The sequence below is a fragment of the Pituophis catenifer genome, unplaced genomic scaffold (genome assembly GCF_029215685.1).
Source record: "Pituophis catenifer annectens isolate HBS135680 unplaced genomic scaffold, rPitCat1.0.hap2 SCAF_1, whole genome shotgun sequence".
Taxonomy (NCBI): Eukaryota; Metazoa; Chordata; class Lepidosauria; order Squamata; family Colubridae; genus Pituophis; species Pituophis catenifer.
The window spans coordinates 33145358-33169596 of NW_027256881.1; the positions used below are offsets into that span (position 1 = coordinate 33145358).

A 24239-nucleotide genomic window follows, 5' to 3' on the forward strand; every position below is an offset into this window, starting at 1 on the left:
ATATATAATAAGCAATACGTTTCAAACAGGTGTACAAATAATCCAGGCCCCTCATATAGATATAATTGCCATTTACAATGTAATCCCTACACATATTTACTTTGTACCATGTTGGACTTAATCCTAAACAAGTGTACAAAGAATTTTTCTCTCAGTGCTGTAATCCACAAATCCAATTGGAAACATTTTTGAAGGAATATACTGACATTTATGCCAACACACATCACTCAATCCTATGCATTTCTTTCTTTGTTGAAAGGACTTCCTTTTGTGCATAGGACTGCATCCATACCTAAGTGAAGAATCTAGTTCAAAACTTTTTTTTTTTGAAAGGAAAACAAAATCTAATAATTTAAAGTTAAGAAAGGTTCCCTTCAACTTAAATCAGGCCTAAGTTATTCAAATTTGAGAAATGAACAGAAAAGCATTTTTAAAACTTTATGGAAATTCAAAGTTCCTTCTTAAATTTAAATATCATTTTAAAAATCTCTATTGCCCAAGGACAGTGATGCCTCAATGAAATATGAAAATTAATTTTTTTAAAATTTTGATGGCTAATTTCCAAATTATATAAACAATATAAACGGAATAAACTTAGTCTGATAGTGAAGAAACTGTTTGCAAAGTGATTGTTATACAGGTTTGTTTTGCTCTTCTTCCAATAGTTTCTTTACCAGTTTCTCTAAAGTAAAAACATGTTCATCCACATCTTCTGGTACAAGATCCCTGAGGGAATTGCAAAGTTCAAATAGATATTCTGTATTTCTTCCACTAGGACCAACTGCATTAAAAATCTGTTCGGCAATTTCTTCTAGGGGTGCAGGTCCGAGGTAGTTAGGGTTTTCACAGGTTCCAATATATAATAGCACATTAAAAGGTTCCACTGCAGGATCTTTGGGATAGAAGACAATAGTTGTAGTCCTATATCCACCCTTCTCTCGAAAATCAAGATAGGCTTTTACTTCAACTTCTTGTCCTATTGGCAGTTTGTATGCAACACCCCATACACAGCCCTGTAGAAGAATACAACCAGAAAGATAAAGCATACAAAGATCAGACTCTATCAAAGAGTTGCAGAGGTCACTCTTTCAAACCATTATTGTCAGTAATGCATGCACATAACTTCTTTAATGAAAAACTAGAAAACGGGGTATTAATGAGGGAACTGCAAATTCTCAAATCCATGTTTCCAATTCTTCACTGGCTCTCTTCCTTTCTCATATTTTCTTCCAGGGTTTTACTATGGTTAAGAACTCTCTTTCTACTCTCTGACACATCTGTGCAGGTACTTCATCTAACAAGTACTGTTAATTTAGCAAGATAGGTTGATAGAGATAAGATAAAAATATTGCTAATTTCTAGTTATTTTAACTCTGCACTATTAGGATGACTACAGGGTATTGATTTGAAATAACTAGTTTACAATGATTGGAGTTTGTTTTGCAATACAAATGCTGGGGAAAGAAAGAGAAAAAAACCCAAGCTAAACTATTCTTTGCTTATAGAGGAAGCTGTCTGCTAACATAATAGGATCTAACTGCACAGCAGTATGAAAAAACTTACCAGAAAAGTACAGAAGAATTCACAGTGACAGACACTGTGTTGCATTTTGCTGATCTTGTCAAGTACAAAAGGTTGAAATCTGTAGCTGCCATTACTCTGATCTAAATTCGGCAGCATTACAGGACAACTAGTGGTGTTCAAACCTCCTTGTTTTCATGACATTTATATTTATTATCAAGAAAATATAAATACTGGGGGCGTATCACTGAGGTTCTTAGAAAAGATATACACAATTGAGGCTTCTGGGCTATATGCAGTGACCATATCCCTCCAAAACTTGCCTCCAATTGTATTTTTAAGAGAAACTGCTCAGTGCATCATAAGTAAATGGTACATATTTTAATGTAATGTATATTATATCACAATTAAACTATGGCAAAATTATTTTTATTTTTGTCTTAAGACACTTTTTAATCTTGGTTTCACTTAATTTTTTTTTACAGGGTCCCATCTAGCATACCATCTAGAAGTCCTTGGTGTGAACACTCCTAATGTAGAAGAAATAAAGATATATGATAGTAATACAAACTGAGCTTATTTTATTTTAGTTCACAGTTTTTACTTTACAAAACATTTCACATGTATTTTCAGTAATATTGCAATAATTTTGCAACACCCTGTAAGTTTTTATTTTTGCTCTTCGGATTTGAGAACACAAAGTTGAAAATTTAATTCACCTGTGAATTTGCAGCTGATTTGAGGATGGAAGTGAGATTTTCATGGTCGAGATTTTTAATTTCTGATCCTAGGCAAATTTACTTTAGGTAGGTTTAAGTAGGTTTAGTGGTACCTAGCTGTGTAAAACTGTAGTTTAAACATCAGTGTTGTAGTATTTAACAGCTGGACATAGAAAGGGAGCAGTTGTTATTTTCTTTGTACTATAAACAGAACATTACTTTCTAAAAAGATTTAAAATATAAACATTGAAATCAGAGTTAGCAGTTTTCAGCAACATGTTAAAATATAATGCTAATTATTCTGGGAAGGTAAATTTAAAAATAAATCAAGAAAATCATTCAAGTACAAGAGAAATTTACAGCGGCAAAAAGTATATTGAGGACACAACAGAACTGTGAGTTTGAAGGTTTTTTTTGAAGAAATATAATGGAATATGCTCTAAAGAACCGGCACTTCAGAGAGCAGACAATCTTAATATTTAGGGTTTTTTCTATATTTCTTTATTGACATTTTATATTAGAATAATACTGACCAAATATATCTAAAATCAAGTTGTGTTTATATGGGACAGGACACTAATTTCTTTATACAAAAAGTATAAATAGTTGCTTTACCATTCAACTGGATATTACTTCTTGCTCACCTATGGTAGAGTCCAACACAAACATATATACAACAGCAAGAAAATGCCACTAAGAGGGTGAATTTGACACAGGATGTGTCTATAAGCACTGTCTGACAACTTATTTTTCAGGCTACAATGTATCTCATCTGTGCTTTCACCAATCCTGAAAACATAAGATCCACAAGTGGAACTAGACATTATAGGGAGCATATATATTCTCTTCCCATTTCCCCCCCATATCTACTCTGTGAAACTAATAGTAAGCTTGTTTGAAAGTTAAATTATCTTTTATAACAACATCTCATTACATGTAGTACTTGCGTAACAACCATTTGTTCAGCAACTGAACTTTCAACAGCAGTGAATGGTAGTTATGGCTGTTCCTTGAAGTTACAGTTGTTGCAGTGCCAATTTTGAATTATTATTGAGGTTCATTTCACAGTCAACTAGATGTTTATATTGGATTTGGTACTTTTCCTCACTCACTGAGTCCTTCCCAAGGATCCGGGTTAGGCAATTGTTTGTTTATGTTTCATATTTCCTAACTGCCCATCTCACTAGAGCAGAGAGGGAAATGCTATTAGTAGTAACAAATAAGGATGTAAGCTGTTCCAAATAAAGCTGCCTTTTGCAATTGACTAATGGGGATTTTGTCAATGCCAATGTTTTTCAAGTGGTGCTCCAGGTGTTTTGGGATTGCACCCAAGGGTGCAATTGGAACATCTTTGTTTTCTTTTGCCACAGTCATTCTATTTGCATTTTCTTTGTTTTTGCATTTTGTGATTTTATCCAGTTCTTTCACAGTAGTTATAAAGCTAACGCTGCAGTGATTAAGTGAACCAATGGTTTTGCTGAAAATTTGAAATAAATGCTAGTTTTGGGCAAAACCGTCATAAAATGTGGTCATATGACTGCACGGCGTTGCAAATAGCCATAAATGTGACCTGGTTGCCAAGCACCTGAAGTTGTCATGTGACTGCAGGATGGAGTGGGATTGTTGAAACTCTGAATTTGGGTGGTAAATGGCTCCCTGCTAGGTTGATCATAACTTCCAAAGGTCACTGACAAGTCATAAATTGAGAACTAACTGTAAATGTAGAAATGACAGGCTTCTAAGTTTATAAAGAAATTTCCAGAGTGTCATTTGCCTTTCCTCTAATTTCATGAATTTAGTTTACAGGCAAATCTTCTTTGCTTCATAGATTATTTCTTAATTTCTAAAAGGAGAATCAGGATATATTTGGGAAGACATGGAGGAAAATAAGTGGGTGGGCCAATTGAAGTCAAAAATTCTGGTCTCAATTCTGGCCATTAAGTAAGGTCTACCTGTATCTTGGCAAGTATAAATAGAGAATTAATTTATATCTAAGAAAGTACTGTGTTTCCCCGAAAATAAGACCCTGTCTTATATTTTTTTGAACCCTGAAATAAGCGCTTGGCCTTATTGCCATGCGCTCAAAAGCCCGATTGGGCTTATTATCAGGGGATGTCTTATTTTGGGGGGGGGGGGGGAAACAGGGTAATTCTAACAATACTATCTGTCAAACACTAATGAACTTCTTTCTTCATTTCCATACCTCCATACCCTCAAAACTGTATGGCAATTACAAGAAACTGTATTGCAATTAGTGGTCTCATAAAAGTTATTTTTACTATTTAAACAAAAGGATTCAGTACCTCATTTTAGCATCTCCTTATTCTCAGCTATTTTCCAAGAGTCCTGATGCACCTTTCAGTACAGGTAGTCCTTGACTTACAACTACAATTGAGCCCAAAATTTCTGTTGCTAAGTGAGATGTGTTAAGTGAGTTTTGCCCCATTTTGTGACCTTTCTTGCCACAATTAAGTGAATCACTGCAATTGTTAAATTACTGTATTTTTCAGACTATAAGATGCACTGGTTTATAAGACGCACTAAGATTTCCAAGAAATAAGTAAGAAAAAAAAAGTTTTTGCCTTTCCCGGCCCCCAGGAGCACTGTGCAGGCCTCCCAAGCCCTCTGTGTGCCCCAATTTTCACCTGCTTTTGCGAAAATGGGGCGCACAGAGGGTTTGTGAGGCCTGCAGAATGCTGCTGGGGGAGGGCAAAAACGGTCCCGTTTTTGCAAAAAATGGGCAAAAAACAGGCCCATTTTTCCGAAAAATGGGGTGCACAGAGGGTTTGGGAGGTCTGCAGTGTGCTCCTGGGGGCTGAGGAGGGCAAAAACGTCCCTGTTTTTGTCCTCCTCAGCCCCCAAGAGCACTCTGCAGGCTTCTCAAACCCTCTGCACACCCTGTTTTTGCGAAAAACGGATCCATTTTTCACAAATATGGGACAAACAGGGCGGTGCTTTGGGAGGCCAAAAATGGCTGTATTTGGTGTATAAGACGCACCAACATTTCCACCCTTTTTTTGTGGGGGAGGGAAGTGCGTCTTATACTCCAAAAAATACAGTAGTAACATTGTTGTTAACTGAATCAGGTTTCCCCATTGTTTTTGCTTGTCAGAAGGTCGCAAAAGGCAATCTCATGATCCTGGGACTCTGCAATGGACATAAATATGAGTCAGTTGCCAAGCATCTGAATTTTGATCACGTGACCATGGGGATACCTCAATGGTCATCTGTGAAAAACACTCATAAGTCATTTTTTCCAGTGCTGTTTAACTCTGAATAGTCACTAAATGAACTGTTGTTAAATTGAGGACTACCTGTACAGGTAGTTCTTGATTTGCAACTGTTCAAAGTTAAAATGGATTGCAAAAAAAGGTACTTACAGCTTGGATTTGAAGTTTTAATCGCCACCCTCATCCATGGTCACATGCTTGCATTTTTGGCACTTGGCAACCAGCCCACATTTACAGCTGTTTGCAGCGTCCTGCAGTCACATGACTATGACTGATGATTATTTTTGCTGGAAACTAGCTTTGTTTCTGGTTTGCTGTAAAAAAATGCCCATTGAGGACAATTGAATTGTTTAATGATTGCAGTGGCCACTTTACAATTGCTGCTTTAACAACTGTTGCAAAAAAGGTCATAAAATCAGGTGCAGTCATGTTATTACTGCTTAATAGTGGTACAACTTGCAACAGTAACTGAGGACTAGCTATAAAAGCTGAATGAACATGGGGCAGGAAAGAAAAAAGAGATCTTAAAGGTGAACAGGAATCAATAGCCTCCCACCGGCCGGTTCGCTCCCACAGAGAGGGCCTCCTCAGGGTGCCGTCGGCCAGACAATGCTGGCTGACGACCCCCAGGAGGAGAGCCTTCTCTGTGGTGGCACCTACCCTATGGAACAATCTACCCCCAGAGATACGAGTGATCTCCGACCTCCGGATTTTTCGTCGGGCCCTAAAAACTTATTTTTTTCAGTTAGCCGGTCTGTCCTGATTTTAGGGTTAGTTTTAAAATTTTAATATTTATTTTAATTAACAAGTTTTAAATTATGGGCCAAATTTATAAATTATTTTAACTTTATTTTTTAACTGTGATGTTTGTATAGATGTTTTTTACCTGGCTGTTCACTGCCCTGAGTCCGAAAGGAGAAGGGCGGTATAGAAATTCGATTAAATAAATTTATTTGAAACCAGTATTAAGCATATTAAGAGATTTTTTTCAGGAAAATGGAACTAGTTTCTTCAAATGAATGATTTATAAACAGCTGTATACTATTTTGGCTGCTTCTCTATAGGAACAGGGCTTTTCTCTCTCAGAATTAGGAAGGCAGATGCTACATGCCACTATTGGCAACAATAATAACAATAATAATAACAATAATAATAACAATGTCCAGTGTGTGTCCCCCCCCTGTGAGTAGAGCCATAAATTAACTGGCTTTTAAATTGGGTTTTAAACCTCTTTAGATAAATTTGGATGTTTTTAATCTTTGAGCCTAAATTATTTAATCTGTTTCTTAATAGTTTTTAACTTCTATATGTATTTATATTTATTATGGCTGTTCACTGCCCTGAGTCCTTCGGGAGTAGGGCGGTATACAAATATGAAAAATAAATAAATAAATAAATAAATAAATATTGAGGACAAAACGTAATTTATACAATATGTAAAAATACAACTACTGTACCTCAGGATCTTCAATAAGTGTCACAACTCTTCCAGGCTAAAATTTAAAAACAAAACAAACAAAAATTCAGTAAAAACTTTCAGAACCAGTACAAAAGTGAAGTTTTTTAAAAACAAAAATCCAAACCACAGGATCATTAAATAAATGAAATACATATTTAAAGTATTTGAATTCTGCCATAGTGATGGTATATTTGCTGGCTGAGGAGCTTATATTTGCTAAGAATGCAGATTGTAACATAAATCCATTTGTAATCATTTTATTTATGTACAAGTGTTTTGTGTGCTTTTAGGCTGGTTTAATCAAGCAAAATAATTCACCTCAGTAGTAATAACAAACCACTAAGCAGTACCCATATGATTTTCAGGCACATTTATCATTGGTCCCTCAGCCCTTAAATGCCTGTTAAATATTTTCATAGACTTTAAAATATCAAGATGCTCATCTTATTTTAGAAGACAGCTACTTCCTTAAAAGGAGAGATCCAGGAGAGAATGCTTTTTTTGAAGTCCCTTCTATAGACATTTTTTGGGATGTGTGAATATTCTAACTGTGCTCCTTCTATTTGCCTTGTAGAGGCAGATTCTACCTCTCAAGTAGAAATGATTTCATAGATATCAAGGTCGCTTATCTTTAATTCTTGTAATTATAACTAATTATTAATTATTAATAATGTAATAATTAATTCTTACAGCATAATGAATTGCATCCAGAAATAAACTGGCAACTGTTGTAGTTTTTATAATATAGATGTTGTATGATAATGAGCCATATTGTCCTAGTGGTTAAGGTACCAGGCTAAAAATCAGGAGACTGACTTCTAGTCCCATTTTAGGTATGAAAGGTAGCTGGATGATTTTGGACCAGTCACTTAGCCCAATCCACCTCACAGAGTTATTGCAGAGAAAATAGGAGGTTGAAGGAGTATTAAGTATATTTGCTTCCTTAAGTTATTTATAAAAATAATATGTTGGACATAAATAAATAAAATTTAAATAAAAATAAATAAAAAGCTGCATTTTGTACCAGGGAAAAGTTTTTTTTTATTCACAAATTTGTCCCCAGGCAACTCTATCTTATCTGAGTTTTGTTTTTTTAAAAGATGAAAATGATGATAGTAAAAGCAGGAAGCTGGCATGCTACAAAGCACAAGCCTCTAGAACCATGTAGTCTTTGAGTCACACATATATCTTACCGGAAAATGAAACTTGGCTTTAGGAACTGGCTTGCCTTCTGATAAATGAGTATTGTGAGATTGGCTATGCATACAGTACTATAATAGCTATGTTCTGATAGCTCCCACTATGTTTTCAAAATTTTAAATTTGCCCCTAGCCCATAACTACTAGGTTTGCCTCCTGTTGTGTACTTGTAATAATCAATAAAGTCATATGAGTGATAAGATTTGCCTGAATGCTGTTGAGGTCTGGATGGAGAGCAGCAGGTTAAATCTAAACCCTGGCAAGACAGACTGGCTCTGGGTTAGGGGCTCTTTGGCTCTTGAAGAATGGCCATATTTGGTTGTGGATGGGGCTGTACCAGTGCTGAAATGTAAAATTTGTTACTACTGGTTCTATGGGCGTGGCTTGGTGGGGGGTAATGTGACTGAGTAAGTGTGGCCAACTTTTTTTTTTTTTTTACTTTTAAAACCATTTTTTCTACAACCTCTTTGGCCGAAGAGGTTGTAAAAAAATGCTTTTAAAAGCCTCTGATGATCAGGCAACTCAGCTGGGATCGTCAGAGGCTTTTAAAAGCCTCTGACGATCCCAGCTGAGCCGCGTGATCATCAGAGGCTTTTTTTTAAACTTTTAAAAGCATTTTTTCGGCCGAAGAGGTTGTAGAAAAAATGCTTTTAAAATTTTTTAAAAAAGCCTCTGATGATTGCACGGCTCAGCTGGGCATGGGGGGGGGGGCAGGGATTTTTGCTATCGGTTCTCCGAACCACCCGTCCCCATCGCTACTGGATCGGGTGATCCAGTCCGAATCGGGAGCATTTCACCACTGGGCTGCACTGCCCCGTACTGATCCATTGCATAATCAAGGAGTTCTGGACTCGTGACTCTTGCTTGAGGAGCCGGTGGCAGTCTCTACCCAGCAATGACCAACATGCCCTTCTTATAGTCACCCATGCCTTGATCATCACCCATCTGGACTGTTTTAACGCAGTTTACATAGTACAGTATCCTGGAGCTTCGTTTGGTTCAGAATGTAGTAGCTGAACAGTTTTATGCAAGCCTAAAGCTCTGCATGTATCATCTCTCTTATAGGAGTTGCAGTAGCTGCCAATATGCTGCCAGATACAATTCAAGGCGCTGGTTATCACCTTTAAAGCCCTATGTGGCTTGGGCTTTTTGAAGGACCACCTCCCCAATTATATTCACCTAGCCTTCCAGGACAGGAAGACAGGATATGTTATGGGTCCCATCAGTTGGGGCTGTACTTCTGGTGGGATCAAGAAAAAGGTCTTCTCAGTGGTGACCACCTCTCTATTGAATATCTTTCTTGCTGAGGTATGTCTGGCCCTCTATCCTGTTGCTTTTCTAAAAGGCAACAGGTCTGGGGACGCCAAATGAAGATGAAGCTATCAGGTACAAGAAATTGGGAACCAGGATAGAGTTCAAAATGCTACAAGTTTATTTTATGCTACCTATACATTAGAATCTGATCTATTAACAGTCAAGGTGAATTGGCTCCACGTAAGAGTTAACAGACTTCAAGGTCTTATGGAGGTATAGACATTCCTAACTGATTATATATTTGACCCCACCCTCAGGCTCAGCTGATCATCTCCTACAGGAGCCAATCGTGGTTAATTTGATTGTGTTGTTGCTGCCATGGGAGGAGGGGCTATGTGGTTTTATATTTGTGATTTTTAATGTTTTAAGCCTCTTGGGATCACCTAGATGTGAGTTTAATGGTCTTGTAAGTTTGTTTAATAAATTTGAAAAATGAGACTTGGCCTTAGAAATGTATTCATGTGTGCACTCATAAGAATGACCACATTTGTACGGGATCTTTGTGCCCAGTTGTCTGTCTGTGTTAAGATGAGGCCATCTGGTATCTAATAGCTAGGAAAAAACATTCTATAAAACAAAGCAAAATTATCCCTTAACTTCAATAACTGTTGGCAACCATTTATAGGCAAAGTTTATACATACTGTAGCAAAATTTTGCTATGTTTACAGAAATAAATTTAATTATTTAATAGATAATACAAATGAAAATATTAGAGTGCCTTGAAAATGTACATAAAAAGGGGTAATCAACTGATGATGAATTTCTGTGTAGAATTGACAATACAAAAGAACATGGGCTGTGGTTTCTATAGCACCCAAGTCACAGGGACAATATCTGCTTTCATATGGGGCTTTCCTATAGTTCCTTTAAAAAAACAGCTGTGGGAAAAATGGCATTGTGTTATCTTAGTTAAAAACTTTTTAAAAGGCCTAAGCTAAGGTGCTACTTATTAGTCTGAGTTCATGTCAACAATATAGGAATCTGTATTCATATTACTATTACTGTATTTGTGATTACTATTTCTCAACTTTTAAAAAGACAGAATCATTTACAATCTAGACATTAACTGATAACTAAATTAAGTCACTTTTTCATTAAATATTCAGAAGTACATAGGTACTGTTTTATCCAATCATGAAGATGCTTAAATGATTAATCTGAATGTTGTACATCGATTTTCTAATTTCTGTAGTATATTCCATTATCTACCTTAGTACTAATTTGTATTCCTTAAAATACTTTTTTGTTAATTTACTGTAGATGTTCTAAACTTATGCTGAAATCTTATAAGAAGCATATACTTTTAAATAAATTTTCAAAATTTGTTGTAAGGATTTCAGACTGGAGATGTCAATTTGCATAAAAAGCAAACATTATTTGAAAGGTGTAAGGTCTACTGAATATTAATGTTGTTGCATATTGTCTAATCCCAGAAGAATGCCAATTATTTTTAAGTATTGGCTCATTTATGTTGAAGTCAGTCAGTATTTCTGATGACTGACAAATCTGCTGCATATACAGCAGTAAATAACATAGCCTTGCCTTGTCAATGCCATTCTCCTAGATTGCTGGATGTTTCTGAACTCCATTGTTTCCTCTGCTCCACAAATACTATTTAGAATTTTATAAGCTCTATAATCCTTGTATAGTGAGAGGCACGCTGGGTTTCAAAGTACTGTAAAATTTAATATTTTTGTTCAAATATTTTTATTTTTTATGAAATAGAAAATAGGAAAGGCTTTACTTGTTTTAATCTTAATTCATAGATATTGTTATTAACCTATGGTAGGCAATGCTTTCTGGAAAGCATTTTCAAATAATAACTAGACCATAGCTTATTATCAGTCCTTTATATAGACTACAAATTCAAAATACAGTTTTCTGAGAAATTCCTGAAAATTGGAGAAGTATACATCAGTAGGCAATGAACAGCATATTGTTATAATTATACAGACACCTGCACTAATAACTGAAATCCTTTATTCTGAGGAAATTAATGGTTGTGATTCCAAAAAATATGTTTTTATCCTTAAACAGGAATGATTAAGTATTTGCATAAAAACAAACATTTTAAAATTTGACTAAATATATTTTAAAATCCCCCACACATTAACAGATAATCTAGATCAACACAACCAATTTTTTATAATGTCAAATTATTTAGAAGAGTGAAATCCAGTGCATCCTGGCGGTGCTTGAAATCAGCTATTTAAAATTCTGTTTAACCACAGGTAGCAGATTGTTAGTCCATGCTGCTTGCTTGCTTTGGTTTAACTCCACAGAATTTTGGTTCAAACTAAAAGGCCATTGGGCAATCTAATTCCTATGGGTAGCATATAAAAATGAATAGTAAGACACTTCTGTTGCTATAACTCAGTAGTTTGATTGAGAGTCTTACTTCCATGTTTCTGGATTGTTATAGGACAGAAACAAGTGAAAATTACTGGTTAGCGCACAACTCCATATAAATCATATGTAGAACCTTCAAAATGATTTATCCCTGGTGGTTTGTGGGAACTACCTGTACCACATATTACTCATATGCTATACAGACTTATTTATTTATTTATTTTAAAGATTTATATAGCCTCTTATTTTATACAGCATAATGGTGGACAGTTTACAAATACACAAAAAAACCAGCAGTGGCCCTAAAAATACACCCCTTATATATACCAACAACTTTATCAGGCTCCAGCCAGATGCTATCCCAACTTCGTTGGAAAAACAAAGTCTTCAAGGCTTTTCAGGAAACCAGGTGGGTTGGGGTCTGCTGGATCTCCGAGGGAAGGTTATTCCAAAGGGCAGAAGTACTACCAAGAAGGCAGACTACTTCAATCCTGCTAGATGGCAACATTTAAGGGAAGGAACCTGGAGCAAGACACTCTATCTGATCTGATGGAGAAGGCAAATAACCTCAAGTGGTTCCACAAATAGTCTGGCCCCATGCCATTCAGGGCTTTAAAGGAGATAATAAGAATCCTGAATTGCAGTCAAAAAGAAAATTGAAGATAGTATAGCTTGCATATCATCAGAGTACCATGGGCAAACCATGGGATGCCCAAAACTTCACATGCCACTGCATTCTGGATCATTTCTATCTTATGGGTTCTGTTTCAATGTAATGTTAAGATACAACCACTACGAAATACTATCTCTATTAAAAATGGAAGGAATAAAATAGCAAATAAAACCAATAAAAAATAGAGAAAGGAAGCATACTGGGCAACATGTCCTTGTCTTGGTTATACTACAATAGTAAATTTGTAAACATTTCAGAACTATCCATACTCCTACTGTACTATGAACGGCAATGTGCTTTAAACTTCATATAAGATCTATTAGATTCAACAAATACTTTCTGTACTTTTTGACCAATCATGCACTTTGATTTGCAAGTATTTTGGCCCTTTCCCCTTTACATAACAGTTTTGTTTCATTGGTAGTTTGGAGTTGTCTTAGATGAACTTGTTTTAGGTCAGATATATTTTCAGTTAGGCTAACTGTTGTAAATACTCAGCAGTCTCCTCCCAACAATAAAATTTGCTATTTCCTCCCTAATTATGAATTGCTAGGGTCATAAGGCTGAAAACAGCTCCAATCCATGAAAATTCCCATCACTATGCTTACAATGAACTACTTTTACTGGAATTCAATATTTCACTTCCTTCAAAAATAAAATTTTTCATTAATATCCAAAGTTCTATTTTTATCTCAGTCTGTTCACAGAACCATGTTCCAGTAGCCTACTGGATCATCTTTGGCAAACTTGAAACCTGTGGCATTGAGGGTTTTTTTTTGGAAACCAATGGTTTCCTCTTTGATAACCTTCCATTCAGATCATTCTTCTTCGGTGTCTGTCTAATGGTAGAATCATGAACTCTGACATCAGTGCATTGTTCAGTGCAAGAACGGCCTGATTCTTTGCTGTTCTCTGGGCTCTTTGTGATCTCCCAGAAAATTGAAAGGTTTGGTCTTGGGAAATTTTGTGTTGGATGACCAGGCTTGGAAGTAATAGACATGTTTCATTTTCTGCATTTGTACACTACCTGACTGAATTGATGGAGGCCATTCTAGTCTCATGAACACTAACAACACTTTTTCTTAGGGCTACAAAATTGAGCATGTTTACACAAATCTCGACTGTGAGAAACATTCTGATAATGACAGGCAATGTTTGTTTTATTAATAGGCTTACATGAGCTCTGAGGACATTGTAAGTCAAAGTGTTGCAGGATTATGGATAGCTCCAAAAGATTCATGTACTTTCTCTTCTCTTTTTTTCCTTCCTAGCATCTTTTTGCAAGTGCAGGATCCTGGACCAAATTCACCTAATCAGCCTTCATGTTCAAGGTGGGACTAGAAATCATAGTCTTCTGGTTTCTAGCCTGGAACCTCACCTACTAGACCAAACCGGTTCTTAGACTTTTCCTCATTTTGTTCTGTCGAAAAAAGATACTGAAGGATATTCATTTAATCAGAATTTTCTTATTAATTCTAGTATAATGGTAAAGAAGTAAAAAAATGGAAAATTAACAGCTAGTATAGTATTTTCTTATGATGATTTAATATAGTCAGACGTTAACATTGTTTCAAAGGCAGTCATAGAATGGGTGCAGAAACTGACCTTTCTAATGTGCCACTGAATTCATTGACACTTATTTCTTGGTAAGGATGCAATGGTTACAAACTAGGATGTTTTTAATGAACGAACTTTGGGCTCATATTATTGATACATTTATATAAAAAGGAGAAATGGGGACTGAAGCCGTATAAATGATGTAGAGACAAAACTATCAGTTGATCATGCAATGACATTTATTTAAATTAACTGGCTACCCAATTCCAACTAATTTTTCATTAGTTTTAATGTTGCTGACATATTCATTTTAATTGAAATCTAGTCTGAATTTATCAGTTGATTAGTAATAGATAAATTTATCTATTTATCTATAGATAAATTTATCTATAGATAAATGCAGTCAAAAAACTGAACACCATAGGCCTATCAACTGAAGTATGGAAAAAAATAACATTTATTCAAACAAAAGGACATTCTCTGAGAACATAAAGTGCGTTCAACCTTGGAAATCTTGGAACACTGCTTGGCTGCTAATTTTAGAAGAATTGTGGTCTGTCAGTTCTGTTATAGTATCACTTCAGAAAGTTGTAAATTGTTTCCCCAAATATACAGAAACCCTCTACACACAGGAATGAATTACACAGGACAGTAAGCTAGAAATCCAAGATTCTACCTTCCCATTTCAGAAGATTTTAAAATACTGGATGCACAGCTCATCTCACTACACAGAACACATTATGTTCTTGTTTTGCAATCAAAATCCACATGTAGTAAGTGGAAGTTGGTCTTTTTAAATGTTTGAAACAACTTCTTTCATCTTATATTATTTTATTTACTAGACAATCTCATTTGGCTTAGTGTAGCCTATTCAGAGAAAACATGGAGAATTGAGCTGTGCATCTCAATCCTGTGACACGTTTATTTCTTTTATGAAATAGTCTGAACTTTTTCTCAAATTACATTCAAGAACAAAATGGATGCATCCATTAAAAGACTTGCTGATGGCAAATGCCTTAAGACAATTTTAGAGGGAGACTATACTTTTCTTGATCTTTAACAACAAATATATGCTGCTCAGGAGATGATCATACCTGTTCATATTTGTACAATAAGCTAAATAATAACTGATTAAACTATACATGTTTAGCTAAAACTAAACAAATCCTGTTATGTCTTAGTATGTTGTGCGAATCAGGCCATCATTTTAAGCCATAATGTGATTTCTTTGTTTTGGTATAACATGTTGGAATTCAGCCAGGATTATCCATGGGTTTGGATTTAAATGCAAGGTCAGTAATTTTATTTTTAGCAGAAAATCAAATCTTGCCATTGAAGTTCTCTTCGTAGTGTGCTCAGAAGGAATCTGGGCAAATATAAATAAATTTATAGAAGATGACCCAAATATTGAAGTGTAGTGCAACCATTAAAAAAACGCAAAACCCTAGTTTGGGAACTTGGTCCTTTTCCTTGTTGCCTGCAAGATACACTGTCCTGTCTGCATTTCCCCAACGGGAAAAAAAACCCCCAATTGTACCCAAGTTGCATTGTTAACTATATTAGTATTCGAGGTTTGTCTGTGTATGGATAAAATAGACAAGTTAAAGACACCTTTCCTCTATTATTCCAACAATAATAAGCGCTGGGCTGTGCGTGTGAAAAGTGCACCTGGGTTCTGGAATCGCTCCACCCGTAAGTAAATTTATTTTACTCCAAACGTGGAAGATCTGACTCGGCAGTTATGCACACAAACATCAATCCGACCAGTGGGCACGCAGGCACTTGCCAAGCTCCTCTGCAACAGGATGCCTGGCGGGTGAGCTCTTGTCAGTCGCACAGGTCCACCTCCCCAAACCTTTTCCTTCTCTGGCCCACTTCGATTCCCACCCAGCTCCCATCTGGGAGATAACAAATTCTCCCCACTAACTAAAAGAGAGAGCGAGTCGTGGCATCTCTCAGTGCCCCACTGGCACCGAGCGGGTAACGAGATAGCCCCGCTTCTCCGCTCCGTCTGCCTACCGCAGCTCACCTTGCCCGGCACTCCACGGTGATCCGTGCTGCCTTGCCAGAACCGCCTGCTGTAGCCCGTGATGTATCCTACCATCTTGTCCTCGTAAGGAAAATCCACCTTCCAGATGAGAGAGCCATATCCGAACACCCACATGTTTCTAGCCCCGTCACTCTTTGCTTCGCTGACTGGGGAAGAGGGAGGGGACGGGCAACAGCGGCCCTGGGGGCTGCTAGGGCTTTGCATATTCTCTCCAGCCTTTGTTGAGCAGGCAGAGCACACAGCAGAGCGCAGGGCCCGCGCTCAAAAGAGCCCCAACCTCCGAGCGGGCTCCGCTTCCACTTAACCACGTGCCCCTCCACTGACTGTCTCGCCGGGAGAACTGGGGAGTCAGAGGCGCCGCTGGCTTTTTGCCGTAGACCGAGCTCAAACTACAGCTCCCGGCATCCCCTTCTGAGCCAGGAAAAGAAAGGCTGGGTGTCAGCGGGCTGCTCCTGCTTCGGCAAAGCTTCGGATGCTCTTTGGGAGAGCCGCTCCGAAGCCCCAAGCGCTTTCCTAGAAAGGGAGCCTCGCTCGGCCACGGCAGCCCCGGCGAAGATCTCGGGTGAGAAGAGCGGGCAAGGAAGGGAGCGGGGCCGTGACCGAGTCCATTGATCTGCTAGGCTCCTGCTCTTTCTTTGGCAAAGGCAGGAAGGAGAAGTGGCCGCCTCTCCTGGGAGGCGCGTTGGCTGCTTCGTCCTGCTCGGCGAGGGGCAAGCCGGATTGGCGACGGCTTGTTTGGCGCGGCCTTTTTTTTTTTTTTTTTTTTTAAACAAGACGCCTCCGCCATCTTACGGAATATCCCGCGCTGAGCCCGCCGAGGGAAGCATCTTCACCGCTTTCCCTTCAGGCTGCCCCGGCAACCGAGAGGGAAGAGGAATCGTCGTGGTGGCAAGAGGGTTGCGCCACTTTCCCCCTTTGAGGTTCTTGGGCCAGGCAGCGGGTTTTAACTTCAAAATAGGAAAGTGAGGATCCGGGTCCTGCAGCCCGCTGAGTCTCAAAGGAGGCGTCCTCGCCCTTTGCTTACTTTGCTGCACGAATTTAACCTGTAACTTTAGGCGATACTTGAGCTTTGAATCCAGTTGGGTCAGTGCCCTAATTCATATTCAGTTAATTATTGCATTTCTATCCCCTCTTCCTTCTGGGAGTTAATAAGAGTGCCCGATGTAGGGATCGCTGTTCACCTAACAACCTCTGAGAAAGGCCAATTTGAGTGTGATCAGCCCCAAGTCAGCCACTTTCTGGTCTCTTCAGCCCAAGCCATAATCAGTATTAATTCTTGCCTTAGCTGTGTATTCATACGTTGCACTTAGTGATGAATCAAACTACGGCTGGGTTCCTGGCACACTGAATTATAAACTATATAATTTATTATGTAGTCATGTACTATAGTGGATAAGTATACTGTGAGCCATAATGATTTTGATATTGGGTGAACTCATTCAAAGTATTGTTGGTGACAACAGAATTATTATTAAATGGAAGAGATTTTGCAGTTGTTTGTGATGAGTTTAAAAAGGGTAGCCTTCTAAGTTTTAAAATAAATTTCTAGAAAGCTGAATTTCTGACTTTCTTCTAGTTACGTAAATTTAGTTTATACAGTGTGTGAGTGACCTGTGAAAAGGGCCAGTTACCTCTGTTGATGCTGTGCAGCTGAAGTTCAACTCTCTTGAATCGAGTGGTTTTATTAGCTAGAAGTCATAAAATTCTTCACAGTGGCCCTTTCAGACTTATTATAAAAATTGTCTTTTCTATCTCTAATCAGATGCAATGAAGTGGGCAAAATATCTCAATTTGGTTGTTGGATTTTCACTGTGTAGATGCAAATGTGAACTCTTACTAGTGGTTGGACTCAAAATGGGTCTTCCTCTGTGATTTCATCTTGATAAACTCTTTGGTAAACCTTGTTTGGTAAACAAGGAGCAGTATTGGATCTGGGAGAAGAGAGAGATCACTCCAGTGTAATTTGGTCAAACTCCTCAGCTTCCCCTTTATTTTAATGGATAATCAGTCTTAATTTCCCTCAGATTCTTGGAAAACTGTGCAGGTGCCTTCTGAAACTTCATTGGATCCATTAGGCACCATGGGTTGACTGATCTGATAGATCACCCCTGTGAAGAGATGTTGCACAGCAAAACTCCTAAACAAAGAGTGATCTGAGTGTTGTTCCTTTTTTGTTTTTCATGTTCAGAGTACTACAGTAGCAAACAATGTGATCTCACTGAAAGTCAACAGTCCACAACAGTCCATTTCAGTCAACTTAAAATGTCAGCATGTAGTTGTTTCACTTAATCTTTCACTGTGTTGAACATGCTCATACTTCATACGTTGCATTTCCCACTATAATTCTGTCTTTGTATCTTTGCATTTTCTTTTTCTATGTGGCACCATTAGTGACTAGGTGTCCTGAAGAATTTAATCAATCTGACATGAACACACTGGAAAATCCTTAGCTCTTTCTCAGTAGCATGTTGAGTGCCATCCAGGGTGGATTTGATTTAAATCGAGTTGATTTAAATCACAATTTAAATCATGATTTAAATCACTAGTAAAAAGGCTTGATTTAAATCAACTCGATTTAAATCATAATTTTTAAAGAGCAACTGTCATCTCTGCTACTCCTTTGACCCAGTGTTGACTCACCGATAGTCCCAGTGTTGCAGAATATACAGCCTCATGCTACATAACTAAGCTCCATTTCATGCTGAATAAACAAAATTATTTATGTATCTTAAATAGAAAACTATCTTACGATAGATTTTTACCCCAAAAGTTTTTTATTAAAATAAATTTGATAAAAATAAAAAAAAAATCCGATTTAAATCAAAAAAATCCAATTTAAATAAAAAAAATGATTTTTTTGATTTCTTAAAAAAAATCATTGATTTTTATCCACCCTGGTGCCATCTGATCTCAGAGGCCCAGCACTAGCCTCTATATTGTCAGTCACCATAACTATCATCCAAACTACCCAAGTAGTTTTCTAGTAAAGTACAGGAGTGGTTTACCATTGTCTTTTCTCATACAATATGAAATGGTGCCTTTACTGTTGTTACTAAAGTGATTGTTCTCTTCAGCATTTTCCTACATTGCTACTGCCTAATACATGGGTCTGTTTGCTTTAGCTGGGATGCTCTTCACGCCTTGGTGATCCTGCTAGATGTATATACTCTGGGCATGGCCTTCTGATGTTCTTAATATGTTCTGAAAATAAATTTATTGTAGAGGTGCCTATCAGATATATTTGTGTACATTTATATTCTAATGAGGATAACTTTTGTTGAAATAAAACACTGTTGTATTCTTTTTCGATTACGTTTATGGACAATGCCTCTTCATTTTCTCCTACCCTAATTTGTTAGGATGGATTTTACCGAAGCCTATTCTGATAGATGTTCGGCTGTTGGGCTTGCAGCCAGAAAAGGCAATATTAAACTTTTGAAGAAACTAATCAAAAAGGGATACAGCATTGATGTTCCTGATAACAGAGGTTGGATGGCTATTCATGAAGCTGCATTTCAAAACACAAATGAATGTCTAAAGCTTTTAATTCAAGCAGGTAAGGAGAAATGTATCAGCAGTAGTGATATTTATGTGCTTTCTGTTTCAGAGTAATGGGAATTTTCAGAGACTCCAATTTTCTTCAGTAGATTACCGGTAATTTCTTTAAACAGGGATAGATATTTCAGAAATTACAAAAAGCATAAGATCTGACCCTTAAACCATACTCTCAGTAGCTTGAGCTACTGATACTCAAGGAGCAAAAGGTCAAAATTTGGCATTATGATTTTTGGGTTTTTTTCCTATCCTAAATAGCGAGCAAAACAGGCACATTAGAATTCCAGCATTATTTTAACACATTTAATCTAAATTCTTTCAAAATATGGCCAAATATTTTCCTGTCTCCCTCTAGTGTCATTATTGCTACTATGACTCTTGGAGGCTGAAATAATGTGTGATCTTCATTTCCATGATTGCCTTCTCTTGCTTTTAAAGGTGATTACTGCCACTTATTTTCAAATATAATTAAAATGAAGATAAAATTAAGCCTTATAGTATTAGTTCTCCAATTGACTCCAATTTCCCATCAGATATCTAATTTATGAAAAGTAGATTAATCATATCTGCCAATTGTCTGTGTACAGCATTGGAAAGCATCATTATAATTTACCATCTCTTGACTTACTTTTGCTAGGTCTTGAGCTGTTGTTTATAGCATTCCAGGCGAGAGGTATACTTACTGAAATTTTCAAGTCAATAATCACTGAGTTAGTGGGGTTTTTGAGGTCATCACCCCAACACCCTATTGTTATATTAATGAACAAATCGAGAAAGAACAGCTTCTCTGTTCTTCGGTCAACTATGTTTTTCAGGATAAGAGTTTTAAAATCTGTTAAAAAATCTGGGCAGCAAGAATAGATTTTTTTCAGCAAGATTTTTTTTTAAAGTATGGAAAATGTACCTGTGTTTTTGCTAAGTGCTATTGTTACATGCAAATCAACCCTTTATCATATTAGTAAAATGATTTCTTCCAAGGCTCTTTTAAAGAACCAAGATATATTACTTGAATTATTTTCTTCATGAGAGGTTTTTTGATATGATGATTTTTTGCTAAATTTTAACTTAATAAATGTTGAATAGGAGTAGAGAAACTTGTGTATCCTGGAAGCCACGCTTTATTCATCTTTGGAGATGCAAAAATTGTGGTTGATTATTATGATACTAGAGTGGAGGAGCAAATTAGGTTCACCATTGATTGATTGATTGATTGAAGTATTTAGAAAGTATTTAAATGCCCCACAAATGATTCAACAATGAAATGTTAGAGACTATGATTTGTATACCCTTGGTGTCAAAGTCCAATATTTCATTATATTTCAGTACTATTTCCTGTTGCCAAATAGTAATTGTAAGATTGTATGATATTTGTAGAAAAGAAAATAATTAATAAAAACAGCTAAAATGCAATACTGATCCTAAATTGGCATTGTAAGGGAATGCTTTCTAGGAAAGGGCTGTCTTTACTTTCTCAAGAGAAAGCAGGCAGGATAGGCAAAAAAATGTGCTCCTTTTTGCATATTTAGATTAGCAATAAATGCCTTGTACTAGTTCAGAGTGATTGTCCAAGTAGCTCAGAATTTCTTCCTAGGAACAACAGTAAGTTATGATTGTTTTAAATGAAGATGTGAACTGGAACTTTTTATGTGAGAAGCACATGCTTTGCCACCATGTTGTGATTCTGTTTATTTATGTAGATGGACTGCAGTTAGGAAGGGGTGGAAAATGGCAGCTTCTCCAACTTTTATGTATTATTCTTTTACTCAGTTTACTCTATTACAATTTGCAGCATCCTCTGCTAACTACATAAGATCCAAAACATTTGAGGGTACTTGTCCATTACATCTTTCTGCAAGTAGGGGAAATCTGGAATGTACTGCTATTCTTCTGGAATCTGGTGCTGATCCTAATGAAGTCACTAATGATGCTACCACACCCTTATTTCTAGGTGAGTATATTGTTATCAAAAAGTTACAAGGGAGAAAATTCCTCAAACATAGATGTTTAAGATTTCTTCTTTTCATAACTGATCATCATCACTTTAATTGTTCTAGCTATGTGCTTTGGCATAAACAAATAGAAATATAAAAATAACAAAAATGCCATCATTACTTTATATTAATTCAAAGTTTCAGCTAGTCATAGTTCTTGAATATACTGCAAATATAGCTGTTATTGGATTGCTTCCTTTATCAGTGTGCAGGAAATACAAATCCAACTATGGCAAGTGCATGGACACATCTGTGCAGTTTTGTACTGTGTAGTTTTCCATTTTCCCAACCGGTGTTGTCCAGTGCTCTTCAGTTTGAAGTTTGGGCAAGTGGTTCACAGTTGCTTCTCTTTTAGAAACGTTTTGCTATATGTAGGTAAGATGGATAGGTCATTTGGTTTCATATTTTCAATATAGCTGTTCATTCTTGAGAGTAACATTCTTAGGCTTTTGAACAGTTTTTGAAAGCAAGATTTGTGATTCAGTACATATGCGTGTGTTTTACATTATGATTAACTGTTTAAAAAGGCGAAAAGCTCACTGTAGCACTAGGACTGTGAAGGAATGATTGTGCAAAGTAAATGGCATTTTATATATGGTCCAAGCTTTTTGTTCTTTTTCTTCTGTTTTGAAGATCCTTCTCTCCCCCCCCCCTTGTTTGAATAATGATGAACCTATTTTAACACTTTGATAATTTTTGGATATTTCCTGTATCAGGGTGCCAGACCTAGGAGTCTTTGGAAGCTGGGGACAGCAAAAAAAGTCACTTCCTGTCCAACCGGGAGTTGGGAAATGGGCCATTTCAGGCCTCCGGAGGGCCTCAGGGGGTGGGGAAGGCTGTTTTCGCCCTCCCCAGATGCATAGAGAGGATCTGGAGCTAGGTGAGAAAGAAAAACGGGCCTTTCCCACCCATCCCCAGACCCTCCGGAGGCAGGAAACAACCTGTTTCCCTACTTCTGGTGGGCCCAGAATGCCTGAAAATCAGCTGGCCGGTGCGCGCATGCGCGCCAGAGCTGAGGTAGCATGCCCACTGATATGGCTACACATGCCACTTGTGGCATGCGTGCCATAGGTTCGCCATCATGGGTATAGGATCTCCTTGAGCAGGGGCTGGACTAGAGAACCTCCAAGGTCCCTTCCAGCTCTATTCTGATTCTGATAAGGAAGGTGCTTATTTTGCTTTGAACCAAAACCAGGATAGATTATTCTCATCATCTTTCAAATATGTTTCTTATTTTCCACATGTTGTTTAATACATTTGTTGCTATTTTTCAGGCAGGAAACTGCCTCCTTACAACATCAGTTACCAGTTCCTTGTACAAATGGTCAAAATTCTGTTGGTCATTTAGTTTTTTAGCTGAAAGGGAAGACAAGGTGTCTCATTTAAGTTCTTAGGCCCATACACCAAGATTTACTCCCAAAGACTGTATTGGAAAGGCAAGGTTGTGAAACATTTGGAGGATTATTCAGTAATTGAGCAAGTCATAGGACTAATGGAAATGACAATCTTTAAATAGGGAGGAATCAACTGCTATGTATGAACCAATAGGTGTCAGTGTTATCCAAGGAGCAGCAAAATGTTGAATTGATTTTAAACATCGTAGACTTCAGTGTGCTCTTATAAATTACAGCACTTGTTTCAAAAATTCAATGATGCTTTGACTAAGGAAGAAATCCTTTACTGGAAACTCAGAATTGTGTAATTGGTCTCTGGATAGGCTGCAAAATATCAGGATATCGGCAATGAGTAGTGGTGTAGGGAAATCACAAGGCTAGGGTTGAAAGTGATTATATGCTCTGGAAGGAATAGAATTTGCCTCAGTGCCTCTTGGACTGATGGTTGGATATGTTTGCATTATGTCTTAATTTTTTATTGGTTATCACTCTGATCTTTGGGCTAAAGAATTAGATTTATTGCAGTGGAAATAAAACAATGGGTTTGGAGGCTGCCAGGAGAAAAGACTCATTAGCCATACTAGCTTCAGAATTAATAATTCTTTACTTGTCAAGCTGAATTCAAGCCCACAGGCTAGTTTTAACTTGCTAGAACTATATTTCTCTATTGTGAACAATTGTTTCTTAAATAATTAGAGATTTTCTGCTGGATTAGAGATCTGTTATAGATTAGAATATTCTTACACAGAACTTTTCAGTTTATCCCCAATGTCAACATTGCTAGCTGGTTAGTATAGAGTAATATCGCTGTACATCGGTAGATATAAAAGAACTCTTTTTCTTTCTTTTCCTCAGAGTTATAGTAAAGCAAACACATATTCATTCCCCAATCTAGAAATCAGGGTGCTGATCTGTGTAAAGTAGCTATGGTACTGGTCTGGCTTATAAAATATGATAGTAGAAAATATATAATAAACTCCCCAAAGGTTCATTTTATATTGTGTGTACATATTAGTCAGTTTTGAATTATGCAAAATATGCCTGGGTTTCAAATTATTCATTAAAAGGAAATTTGATGTTTTGATGTCTTTTTTTTTGTTTCAAAAGATAAAAGAAGAGTATTGTGTTTGTTTGAAAAGAGAAACCTTTTTTTTCAAAACTCCATTCAGAGCAAAGCATTACAAGAGTGCTCTAAAAATCAGCCTGAAAGCCACAGCTCTCAATTGA

General features: G+C 37.0%; 2 protein-coding genes across 4 annotated transcripts in view; one reads left to right on the top strand and one right to left on the bottom strand.

Annotated features, from left to right (window-relative positions):
- Positions 1 to 632: 632 nt before the first annotated feature.
- CHAC2 (ChaC glutathione specific gamma-glutamylcyclotransferase 2) lies at positions 633 to 16201 on the bottom strand. Its single transcript, XM_070947689.1, has 3 exons — positions 16052 to 16201; positions 6928 to 6963; positions 633 to 1013 (listed from the first exon to the last, which is right to left on the bottom strand). The coding sequence occupies exons 1-3, from the start codon at positions 16184 to 16186 to the stop codon at positions 633 to 635; spliced, it is 552 nt and encodes a 183-aa protein (XP_070803790.1). The 5' UTR covers positions 16187 to 16201.
- A 358-nt stretch (positions 16202 to 16559) lies between these two features.
- ASB3 (ankyrin repeat and SOCS box containing 3) overlaps positions 16560 to 24239 on the top strand; it is a 34094-nt gene continuing 26414 nt past the window's right edge. The window contains exons 1-3 of one of the 3 annotated variants that reach the window (XM_070947676.1): positions 16560 to 16634; positions 19432 to 19628; positions 21417 to 21575. In XM_070947676.1, the coding sequence (XP_070803777.1) occupies positions 19433 to 19628; positions 21417 to 21575 (355 nt within the window). In that variant the 5' untranslated portion in view covers positions 16560 to 16634; position 19432. Of the gene's footprint in view, positions 16635 to 17067; positions 17156 to 19396; positions 19629 to 21416; positions 21576 to 24239 lie in introns of those variants that run through there. The other 2 variants (XM_070947669.1, XM_070947662.1) reach the window with 2 other exon arrangements.

What these genes read in the sequence shown, in the direction of transcription:
- CHAC2 (XM_070947689.1), bottom strand. Translation starts at nt 16,186, where the DNA reads ATGTGGGTGTTCGGATATGGCTCTCTCATCTGGAAGGTGGATTTTCCT. An exon ending in ACCGTGGAGTGCCGGGCAAG is followed by an intron (nt 6,964 to 16,051) that starts GTGAGCTGCGGT and finishes TTTAAATTTTAG; the next exon opens with CCTGGAAGAGTTGTGACACT. An exon ending in CACTTATTGAAGATCCTGAG is followed by an intron (nt 1,014 to 6,927) that starts GTACAGTAGTTG and finishes ATTCTTCTACAG; the next exon opens with GGCTGTGTATGGGGTGTTGC.